Source organism: Lissotriton helveticus, chromosome 7, assembly GCF_964261635.1.
Source record: "Lissotriton helveticus chromosome 7, aLisHel1.1, whole genome shotgun sequence".
NCBI classification, from domain to species: Eukaryota; Metazoa; Chordata; class Amphibia; order Caudata; family Salamandridae; genus Lissotriton; species Lissotriton helveticus.
Window position 1 is genome coordinate 1,265,457,571 of NC_136068.1, and position 12,610 is coordinate 1,265,470,180.

The window sequence follows — 12,610 nt, forward strand, 5'->3', positions numbered from 1 at the left end:
ATGTAAGCATTATTGGATGTGGGCATTTACCAGCTGTTAATGCCCACAATAGAGATCCACAATATCTAATGATGCCACGGGTTTCTGCCGGCATTTCATAACACACCTGCCTTGGAATATTGCCTTCTACCTACTGGGATAACCACAGGTTTAGGACCTTGCTGGCGAGGCTCATATATATCACAGGGGATCATGGATCTGGAGACATAGGGAATATCAGTACATTTGTTGCCAGCATAACTTACCTTAAAATGACTGGTTTTATCTCCGTGCTGGCCTGACATGAGCAACTCTGCTGCAGGTCTACTGTAATGTAAAATTATTTATTTGGTTCAATTAATTAAAGTTGTTACAAAAGAATAATAAATACAATAAAAGGGTCAGTTAAAAATTACATTGATGCACAACTGTTCTTGTTAAAAATATTCAAACCTTGCATCAGAAATGGAGGTAAAATGTTACCAATGTTGTTGCAGCTCTCCTTTTAGAGGCAAAAGCTAGCGTGAGATATCTCTGAGACCGCTCAGCCAAGCCAGTCTGTGGCAGAGTGGTTTGGACAATCAAGAGACTTACCCAAGAGACATATTCCAGTATATGGACGGCACTCGAGCTGCCATCATGACATTATGCCTGGGCTGGTCAAAGTCCTCGCCCAGTTCCTGGATTGTCATGTAGGGAGGTCAACTCCTTGTCATGCCCGTGCTCAGGCATATGTAAAATTATTTATTTTGGCAGGCGTGTAGCAGGGGCAGGTTCATTTGCGAAAATGCTGAATTTCAGTGTTTCTTTCACAAAAAAATATGACTTGCATCTTTCACTACAAATCGTAATTGCATTCTAAAAATTGTTTTTGACATTGACCATCCCCGTAACTACTATTTTTACATTTTGCAAAAGCTGGGATTGTTTCCTAAAGAAAAGTTTCCCTAAAACCTGTTACAATGAAGATTACTCTTAATACCAAAGCATTAAAAAACTTCAACATTGCAGAACTGCAGGTTTTTTTTTATACTTTCTTTTTTTTCCTACAGACTATAATTCCACAAATATTCCTACTGTAAAAGAAAGAGAAAAAAAACTTCCGCTCTCGCGAATGCACTGCTCTGTCTCACCATGTACCTTTCTCAATATATCCTCTACCTCCACCCCCTGACTCATCCCAAATCTTATTCTACTACCATGATCTAAAAAATAACCTCTTCTAGAATCTTCCCTCCTCTGTTCTTCCAAGCTCTCCCCAAACCTCATTTTACTACTATGAACTCCCAAAAACCCTTTCTAAATTCTGCCCTCATGTATCCCTCCATTGACTCATCCTAAACCTCATTTTACTGCTTTAATCTCCCTAATCCCTTTCTAGAGACTGTTCTCTCCTCCATCTCTCCTTTCGCTCATCCCAAATCTCATCTCACTACTATGATCTCCTAAATACCACTTTCTAGACTCTTTTATCCCTTCATTATCCTATTCAATCCAACTAACAGACTCTCAAGTCCACTGCTAAAATGAACTCATATTTCCCTATGGTAAATCACCACTAGTCCTTTGGGGTTCCGGAGTGGCATGCTACTCACCCAAAAGCACTTCAACACCTCATCAGGGGTAGGAAGTGCTACATAAATACAATTACAATTACAAATGTTTCAAATCCATTCCTGATAAAGAATGGAATGTGCGTACTGAATCTGCAAAACAGTCATTTCCTTTCACTTTTTGCTCTTTTATTACACAGCACTTTCCACTGACCTCTTTCCCATTTGTCTTTTGTGGGATATCCCCTCCATTTTAATGGGTTTTTGCCCCCGACTCACAGGTGATGCTGCTGGGAGACTCGGCTGTGGGGAAAACCAGTACCGTGATGCAGTACAAAGATGGCGCCTTCCTGTCGGGCACATTCCTATCCACTGTCGGCATTGACTACCGGGTGAGACCAGCACAGCCTTTCACCTCTTGAGTCTTTCAAATGCACGCTGCTTAGAGAGGCATGTAGAGCGAGACAACCCAAAGCTGCAGAAATATTAGGCCAAATCTGCAGGAAAAAACAAAAAAATCTAGAGAAATTTGGAATATCTCTGGCGCCTCTGTAAAAACAAAATAGACTCTAATTTCTCTGTTAAACAGCCAAACATACAATTACTTAAAACTATCCTTCCTGCATATATTTCTTTTTCACTTTAAATTTTTTTTCAAAAGCACGCTACTTAAATATCGGCCTCGATAAATTCAGATTAGCATTTTCACTATTTTTTAATAGACTTTTTTTGGAAATGTAGAGCATTGAAGATGGACGTTACTACCTATAAAACACTTTACGTCCTTCATGCCTAACTTTAAGAACCCAGTCTTTCAGCAAATCCTATTCCCCCACAACGATCACCCACCGCGGCCCACTTCAGAGTGTCTCAGTGTTGAACCCTTTACTACCCTGAGCCTGTCGATGCCAGCTACAAGCCTTTGCCCAAATGATGCCCTCCTGTCACCTTCAGTGCCCCTCCATTATGCATAGTACCCGCAGACTCATGGGACAGCCTTTACCTGAAGTTGGTGTCAAGTACAACAGCAGCGGCTGCACTCCCCATCTCTTCCTTGCACCCCACATACTCGTCTCCACATTCAAAGCAAGTTCCAAACCATCTGTAGCCACCGCTCAATGGACAGAAGTGATGTCACCTCCCCACCTCATGATTCCAGAATCACCTACGTAACTGGTAGCAAAATTGTGAGATAATATTACCAATATAAAGCTGTAAAATAGTAAGAGGGGGCAGATGTAGAGCTAGAAAGCAGCCAGAGAAGGCATGTACAAGTTATACTAGAAAGGAGATTGTAACAAGCCTTGGAGAAGACCACAATTGAGACCTTGGGCCATCGATGGAACATGGGGTAAGGGCTGCTGTCCTTTGCCTGCCAGCCCGGAATTATTTCAGCTGCTTGAGAATATTTCACTCGAATACAGCCATTAACAGTCTGTTAATGAGAATTTCATGGTCAATAGTACTGAAAAACGTGAATGGGTCAGTCAGGGCATCACTACCACCAGGCTGTATGGAAGGGGTGCCTGCATTGTTATGGCATTTCATTTCTTTCATAAACTCCATCACAGGCTTAGATGTAGTCAGCTTCAGTGGTGTTATTGTCAGAGGGACCTGGAAAGTGTGATTCCCACTTGTCTAGGTTTCATCATCAGAGCCCCTCCTCCTCCAATTAATGCAGCCTCCCCAGAATGCCCAGGAGAAGTTTAATCAATCTGAATGACCTTGAAATATATATTGAAGTCCTTGCCTTCTTGGAAACTCCTCTAATGCGCACATTGGTTTTCTTAGGGCGATTCTTGCAATCCTTCTGCTTTTCCTGGAGGAGAATGTGCTGTTCTAAAAGATACACCATCCGTGTCCTCTACCGCTTTTTGGTTTAGAACCCTTTTGTCCATTATGTCTTCTAGTCTACACATTTGCTCCTCTAGTTTGGACATGTTAGTTTGTATATCACTTTATGCCCATTCTGCAGGTCCACTTTGACTGAAACAAATTCTTTTTTTTTAAGAGCCACAAATACCTTTTACATTAAGCTTCAAGTGACATGTCAACCTCTCCAGCAGGGGAAGCCTGGCACTTGCAGGGCTCTCCAACTCACTCTTACAGAATTTGCTTCATGCTTTTTGGCTTTCAAGCTTCTAGAGCATTGTGTTTTTTTAGAGGGTTTCTTTTTTTCTATGATTCTGCAATTGGCTTGGTGAAAGTGCTTGTCACACCCTTAAGACAAGTACTTTTTCCTCCTGTTTTGAATTCTGTCATGTGAAGTTCATCAATGCAGTTCTGTCTTTTTATGCTCTTGAGCACACAACTGCACTGCACCTCAGGCTTTGGGCTCAGATCTATGTTTCGCTTCCTGGTCTCTTGAGATATCCATGGAATGGTTTGGCCACCAGTTTCAAGCAGTGACAATTTCATTTTGCAACTCTCCGGCTCAGTGTCATTCACAGGCCAGTCAGGACAGAATCTGGACCCTGGCTGGACACCTCTCTCCTCCCAGGCAGTGTTTCCCCAGACTTCCTTCATGGGCCCTGTAGCGTTTGACCCCCTCCTCCATATCGAAATCCAAATGCGGCCAAACTCTGGTGGCCTTCGCGATTCATACCTCATGGGGCCGGCCCCAAGGCAGCCGAAGGGCCGTCAGTGAGTTAGGGACTCAGTCACTACCACTTAGTTGTCTTGGGGGGCCCAAGTAATGCAGAGTGCTATAGCTCCAGCTTCTTCTGCTCTTTCCTTAGTTTAACCAGGGTCACACCCTTCCTGGCAACCACCAAAATCAAATGGGAGCAGAGAAACATCAAGGCTACAGGCGCCTAATAATAGCACTCCTACACATCAGCTATACATGTTTGATCTGGGCCAGGACATACTCTCGCCTTTTGCTACTTACACCCCTTGGCTCGCCAAGCAACTTTCACTCACACCGTTATATGCCTTGATGTTACAAGCTCCTTCACCAGCCCAACCCACACTGCTCATGCACCCCTACTGTGTGAGCCAGGTGAGGGGAGGGAGCTGCATTTCTCCCTCCATCTTCAGGTGTTAGGTGTAGGCAGACACTCGCTATGCAACACTCTGGCCCCTAAGTTCCCCACCGCACTCCTTTGGTGCATTGCGGCCATATTTTTCACCTAATATGCGAAGTCCATGCAACTGGTACTGCTCTGCCACTAGACCAGGTTGGACATCTGCACCTTTCATGCTGGTGGCCGTCCGATGCCTCCTTCTCTGGCCCTGATTGCCTGTTAGTATCTACTAGTTCCAACCTATCCTGCCCTGTCATGGCGGTCATTCCCTTTTGCAAGCCCACTGATTATGTTATGTTATTGGGTCGCCATTTTGAGCTTCAGGCATGCCTCACCCATCACATCCTGTGTCTTGTAGTTGTTGATCACTGAATTTGTTCATTTTGCTTTGCGGCTGCTTCAGACGCTTGTATCCATCACTTCAGCCCCATTCTTCTAGTGGAACCTCGAAGCCATAATGCTTCTTTTCGTCTGCTTTTGGTAGAACGGTCACAATGGAGCTCTTCAGCTATATGTGTGCCACTATCATCATTCCATTTACATTCCAATGTAATACAGTACAATGCAGCGTTGTAGCAAATATAAATGGAAAGATGGTAGAACAGACCATGGCTCATTTTATTGCATTGTAGTTGTCAATTAGATCCATATCACAATGACATTTAGTCGGTCCTGATTTTTCAGACTTCTTTATATAATGTGCTGGCATTTGTAGTTGTACTTTGTTCGTTAAAGAAGCATGGGCGTACGAGTCTTAGGGCCTGATTTAGGGTTTGACAGATGCAGTGTAGTCTGTCAGGGCGGTGGGTACCATTACCACTGCCTCCCTGACGAGCTACCATCGGCCAAATTTAGAGATGACTGCCGGCCCACTGAAAGGAACCGCTTCCAGGGCAGTTCTTTTCAAGGTACAAAAAGTTTGGTGGTCGGCCGCATTTGTTTTTGTTGACCGTTCACCAAACTTTTCTAAAGTTTTTGTATTTCAGCAACAAACTCTCAGAGCGGGTAGTTTTTTAGTGTAGCAGGGAAAGTCCAATAATTTTTAAACTAAAGTCTAACAGGTAAATGCTTCTGAATCTGATACAATACATTTTTTTAAAGGTATGCAAATTTATGGAAATTGGAAGAACCACAAGGCAAACTTCATGTTTTGTTTGAGTGCAGGTGTGTAGTTGCTTCTGAAGTTAACTTGTGGCCTAATCTCCTGCTGCACCACTTCAGTTCTCGTTTTACCTTGGGCTATGAAAAGCAAATATATAATTTCTTTGTAACATGCGGAATATGCACTTTGGTCGAAAATACACAAACTCCTACATGAAAATTACCAGTGAGGTTTTAGACTGTCCCCAAGTATCTCCACTTGTCATTTGTTGGTACAAATTACCTTTACTTTGAAGATAGGGAGAAGGTAGTCCATAACTGCATTTAAATCCTATATGCTGCATCTTGAAGCGAATCTATACCCCTAGCTGCAAGTAGGAGATTTTTGGCTTTGAAGGTAACATCCATTGTCCTTGATCACCCAGATTAACCTCACTACTAAGCTTTTGCCAGCAGAAATAAATGTATAAACTTGCTGGTGGTAACACTATCAATGGCCCTACATTAATCGGTAAACATTGTTTACAACGCGGTGTTTACACCGCACGACCTTTACAACGCTGCCATTACAACGCAAGTCGTTACTACGACTTGCGCTGGATGGCGCTGTTGGTTAAGGAATATTGTAATTTTATATTCCAACACCTTCCCTACTGTTACGTGGACTGGTGTTGGAATATAAAATTATAAGATTCCTCAATCCGCGCCCTCCAACGCAAGTCGTTGTAACGACTTGCGTTGTAATAACCGCGTTGTAAAGTACCGCGATCTAAAAGATCGCGTTGTACTGACATACATCCCATTAATCTAACTGTAAATGTGCTGTTGCACCCATTATTGGTGCACAATAGTCTAACAGCTTCAACAAATGTCTAATCATAGCGCAGAGAAAGGGATAGTTTTTTAGTAAACCCAACAATTGCAAACAACGTTTTTGTCTACCCCCAAAACGATGGCTGGGTTTTTCACTATGTTCCTAGTAGAAGGTACTAACCCATTTAAGTAGGCACTAACACTTGATCTATGTGGTCTTAGGCTGTGGACATGTGAAGTCATAACTGAATTGATGCACTAGCATTGTCCACTAGCTGGAGCATACATACCTCACATTTACATACATCTAGCTCACACCCCAAACCAACTTTCCTGCGCTACCAAGCTACTCACATTTCCCCCATTGTTACACTAATACTACCTATTCAAAGGTTCTCTGCACCCGTTCCAGAATACGCATTGGCCATGCAGTGTCTCTACTACACTTTCACACCAGTAAAACTGAAGCCCATCACTAGTCGCTGCACCAACCACCAACAGTACACCCCACTCTCTGGATAGGTCACAATAACCATCACCCTTCTCATGCACACCTTCATGCCCCAGAGGAAGAGGCAACTGTACTCCATGGCTAAACTAGTGCCAGCAATAGGAAACCTATACCAGTGACTTTTAATAAGCGGCTACTCAGACATCTATCAGAGCAGGCTTGGTCTTGTGCTGAATGGCTTTGTGAACCTGGTTCAGCCACTGACTTAGTTCCAGAAATGACTGAAGTTGACCTAATACTACTTCTTTGATCTATTGTGCTAAAAGATTAAAGATGAGAGTAAAGTCTACAAAGGTTGAGGACTAAGGAGCTGGTTTCTTCAGTAGGGCCTTACACGACCCATTTTGAGTGACAGTGGTGCTTCCCCTTCAATCAGTTATTTGTCGATCAGGGCCTGGATCAGAAGACTGAATAATTTTATTTTGGCCTTTGGGACTCATTAGCCAGAGAGTTTGTCAGTTTGAGATTTTTCAGGAGGTTAATAAGAAGCTGCCTCATTATCTCATAAATAGAAGTGAGGGCCGAATATCATTCAATACTGGAGGGGCGCTGACTGCTGAGCCACTTGGATGGCTTGTATGTCTGTATTAATTTGGTATTTTTATACAACAAACCTAGCCGAAAGGCAGTGGAGCACTGTACAGGATCAAGGATCAGCTCAAAGTCAACGAGTGATAGGAGAGGTAGCTGGGTTGTGAGCGGTTAATGGATTGTGATTCAGTGTTTTTAGAGAAGTGCGTCTCAACTCTTTCCTAAAATAAAGAAGTATTGGGCCTGTCCTGATAGATATAGAGATGTTGTTCCATATCCTGGGTAAGTAGATGGAATTGGTCTGCTGCGTTGTTTGTTCTTTTTTCCACTTCATGGTCGGCACTCTGAAAGTGTCTCGGCTGTGCGTGTGCTGAGAAACACCAGTCAATGCCATCACCGCCTCATGCTGCCATACCTTGAAGATGCTGAGGAAGATTTTCAAATGGCTCCCAATCAGCACCCTAAAAACTGTAATGCACTCCCTGGTCATAAGCAAACTGGACTATGGGATCACTACCTATGCAGGGACCAACAAAAAACTCACCCAAAGGCTGCAGACCATTCAGAGATCAGTGGGCAGAAGCACTCTCAACCTCCCACGCCTCACTCACATCATACCACAGCTGAAGGAGCCCCACTGGCTCTTCATCCACAAACAAGCACAATTCAAACTCCTCACCCACACATTCAAGACACTGCAGAACACTGGCACAGCATACCTCAACAAGTGCATCTGCTTTCACAAACCTTCCATACACCTTGGCTCATTTGATCTCCAACTTGCATGAATTCTACGCATACAGAAAACCAGACCTGCAGTCGAGCCTTCTCCCACACCAATCCGAAAGCATGGAACAAACTGCTGCTACACGTAAGAGCCTCCTCCTCACTTCTTGAATTCCACAACAAGTTGAACACCTGACTTTTCGAGTAGTTCTCACTAGGTGAGCCTACATTCACACCTACTCAGTGCCAGGATACTCTCCCTAATGATTAATGCACTCTACAAATCTGCATATCATAACCAGAGGAGGTAAGTTTGTCTGCAAAATATGTAGGGTTGCTGGTTGTGATGGCTTTGTAAATTATGCCACTGGTTTTGAAGATGGTACATGTCAGCAAGATGAAGCAACGAAGTTTTATCAGGACTGGGCTGACGTGATCATATTTCTTCAGGCCATGGATAAGACATACTGCAGCAAGTAGGTAGACTGTTACCACCACCCAGATGCAACAGTACAAATAGTTCTGAAACTTCTTTCTGGAAAACAGTTTCACTTTCTTTAGAAGAGAGAACTGGTACCAAGCCTTTTTTTATTTTTTGGTAATGTGTTCCTTGAGGGTAAACTTGGTGTCCTGGCTAAATCCAATTGACTTGGCATTCGGTGAAAATTGGGTTTTGAAACCATCAAAGTTTATGTCATTGAGCCAAGTTTGTACTATTTCTTGTTTGTTTTTCTTGTCAAATAAAAGTAATTCTTTCTTGGTTGGATTGATCTTCAGGTGAGCACGGGACATCACAATCTGAATAATGTGCAGGCAAGGATGAGGCTCTGAGTGTCTACAAGAGAAGAGACTTTCAAGTAGAGTTGTTTAGCAATGGCATATTAATGGAGCCTAGTATTGTTATCTCTGAGTAGAGCACCAGGCCGTTTTTTCCATGAAGCAGTTGAAGGTTGCAGAGACAGTATGGAACCCTGGGAGATGCTGCAGGTGATAGGGATCTTTTGAGAACTGGATTTCACAATGTGAACACATTGGTGATGTGTTGCCTCTCCCACCCTCCAGGTTGTTTCCATTCTGCCAGTAATGAATACAAAGATCTAATATGCAGCCAACGCTGGCATCATTATAGAAATTTGTTAATTTGACTTTCAGTCATGCTTCATGGCAGCCGCATAGCTGTACAACATGGCTAAACATAGACAAAGCCAATAGCTCTTGTCGGCAACACCTATTGTCTTTGCCAATGCCCTCCCTCCCCTGTGTCGCTTTCCACTACCACTCCTCCTGCCCTTCTGTTGCATGGTTCACCCCCATGCTGCTTGCCTCCCCTTCTTTCCCTCCACTGTGTGTCACCATAACAACAAAAAGCAGTATGATACACATACTTCTGGCTATGGCATAGCACTTTTTTCTTCACACCTCCCTCCCTCTATTTTGCCTACCACCCGCCCTCCCTCACACCACCAATAACAAAAAGCTAGTACTTTAAAAAAAATCTTTCAGTCATGTCACACGACCGTCACACTGCTGTAAAACATGGCTAAAAACAATTGACAAAGCTATTCATTCTGTTGCTTGTCATTACCTTTTTACTTTCCTTCCTCCCTCTCCTTTTCCTATTCCCATGTCACTTTTCTTAATCTTTCCATGGTGGAGAAGTGCTTAAGAAGTTTGAACAATGACGTTTTACTAAATGGCTTACTTGAAGGCCGCAATGAAGTGTGTATTAACCCTTTAACACCTTAATGCAAAATATTGAAACATAGTACATGCCAGAGTCATGTTTGCTACATAACGGAAACTAATTTAAGACATCAAAATAGCCAAAGTGAAACCTGGATTCCGATGTTCTTTGATATAGCATTCTTAGATTTGGGGGTCTCTAGTTGGCACAGGTAGGTACTTGTGACAAATAGGGACCCTTGCCTCTAGTCAGGGTAAGGGGGTACACTCCTAAAATAACCCCTGCACACCCCCTTGGTAGCTTGGCACGAGCAGACAGGCTTATCTCAGAGGCAGTGTGTAAAGCATTTGTGAACACATACAGTTGGACGCCACACAAGGATTATATAAAAAATAAGTATTCTTTAATAGACTTATCACAAGACCACAAACAACAAAAATCCACAATACTGTACTTAAAAATGGTAGAATTCGCTTAGTTCTCTTTAGATCTTAAAATGCGACACTTTGAGTCAATGTACCTTTAGATGCAAACCACAGGGCAACGGATGTGTTGCAGGAAAGGTGATGCGGTAGTCCCTGTCATGCAAGGACGGTGATGCTTGGAAGATCTGGTGCGCAGAAATAAAAATGGCGCTTTCTCCTTGATGCAACATGCTTCCCGGTGATGCGGCGGCATCTGCTGTGACGTCGATCCTCTTCTCCGGCGATGGGGATGCTTGACACGATGCGAGCCGCAACAGGCCCTGCGGCATGCTTCCCAGTGATGCGGCGGCATCTGCTGTGACGTCGATCCTCTCTCCTGGTGGTGCGAGTTGCTTCCACAACGATGCGAGCCAGGACAGGCTCTGCGACACTCTTCCTGGTGATGCGGCGGCTTCTGCTGTGACGTTGATCCCCTTCTCCGGCGATGAGCTGCGACAGGCCCTGCGACATGCTTCTTGGAGATTGTGGTGGCGTCTGATGCGACATCGATCCTCTTCTCCTGCGACAGGCTTCCCGGCGATGGGGCGGCATCTGCTGCGGTGTCGATCCTCTTCTCCGGCGATGCGAGGCGCTTCGTGTTGTGAAGTGGCAGCGGCAGTTCGGCGACACGCTTCTTGATCTTGAGTCATGCTTCCAGCTCCTTGCAACACGCAATTCCAGCACAACTGCAGGCACTTCAGGAGAACTCTTGAGGGGCTGGTGGGTGAAGTCTGTTGTCCCTGAGACTTCAGCAGGAGTCAAGCTCTGTTCCAAGCCATTGGAGATCCTTCACAAGTTGAAATAAAGTACACAAAGTTCCTTTCTCCTTTCTTTGGCAGTCAGGCAACCACTGCAGGCCAATCCCCCTAGCAGCACTTCAGCTTAGGGATAGTCTCTCCTCAGTCTCTCTGGTTCCACTCCTCAGCAAAGGTTTCTAAATTCTAGGGATCGGGGTCCCAATATTTATACCCCAAAATCCTTTGTCCTCTGAGGGCAGAGGGGCATTTGCCTAGTCCAAACCAGTTCTGGAGCACTCTGTTTACATGACTCCTTCTTTCCTTTCACAGTGCAGGGCAGAAACATCAGACGCCCCACAGGAGGTGGAGCCAGCATTGTGGAGGAAAGGCACAGCCTTGGAGCACTCTGTTGACATGATTCCTTCTCTCCTTTCACAGTGCAGGACAGAGACATCAGACGCACCACAGGGGGTGGAGCCAGCACTGTGGGGGGCAGGCACAGTCCTATTCAGGTCCCAGGTGCAACTCCTCCCTCCCATCTAGATGCAGATCTCTCTATTCACCACTGGGCGGACTCACCGTGTCTCCTAGAATCCTGCAGCCCTGTCACTCAAACTCCAGACAAGGAATACACAACCTAGCAGAGGCAGGCTTGGATAGTTAGACAAGAAAATACCTACTTTCTAAAAGTGGTATTTTCAAACACAGATTGTTAAAACCAACCCCGCTAAAATATGTATTTTATCATTCTGAGTTCAAGCATACTGAACTGAAATTTCTACCATGTTCCCTGAGTCAGTTAGGATTATAAAATGTAATAATCTAACTGCCCATTCTGGCCCATGGAGAACAGGTAGCCTTGCAATAGTGAAAAACGAAATGCCTGTAATTCACTATTAGGACATGCCACACACATCTGGGCTTGTCCTACCTTATACTTACAATGCACCCTGCCCTTGGGCCTACCATAGGGGTGTCTGATATGAAGGAAAGGGAAGATTTAGGGACTGGCAATTGGATGCACTTGCCCAGTCAGCATGGCAGTACCAGACTGCATACAGGCTCTGCAATGGCAGGCCTTAGACACACTTTTACAGGCTGCTTCTGTGGGTGGCACAACCAGTGCTGCAAGCCTACTAGCAAAACACACAAGATGATGGACGGAATGTTGCACAATGGCAAAACATTCACCCCCAGTCACATATCTGGGTTTAATCCATCATTATTTTGCTCACCAAGCCACTCCAAACATGGCCATTTGCAAATCACTCTTGACCCTGTGCCTCATGGGAACAGTCCAGCTCGAACTGCCAAGCCATGTCTTCCCTGGACCGTAATCAAGCATCCTAGGACCGGTTTCTGGCTATCAGCCGTCTTCAGCCAGGATAGCTTGACTCCAGTGGCTTAGTGAGCACGGGACCCACGTCTGGGCATACCCTTCCCACATAGGGCGAACAGCAAAACACACAAGATGATGGACGGAAT

The 12,610-nt window shown here is 44.5% G+C and overlaps 1 protein-coding gene across 3 annotated transcripts in view; it reads left to right on the forward strand.

Moving 5' to 3' along the window:
• The window catches only part of RAB37 (RAB37, member RAS oncogene family), a 425,057-nt gene that overhangs the window by 252,575 nt on the left and 159,872 nt on the right, over positions 1-12,610 (forward strand). For 2 of the 3 annotated variants that reach the window (XM_078654470.1, XM_078654468.1), the window contains one exon: positions 1,814-1,924. The exons of the other annotated variant lie outside the window; for it this stretch is intronic. In XM_078654470.1, the coding sequence (XP_078510596.1) occupies positions 1,814-1,924 (111 nt within the window). The remainder of the gene's footprint in view (positions 1-1,813; positions 1,925-12,610) is intronic. 3 annotated transcript variants of the gene reach the window in all.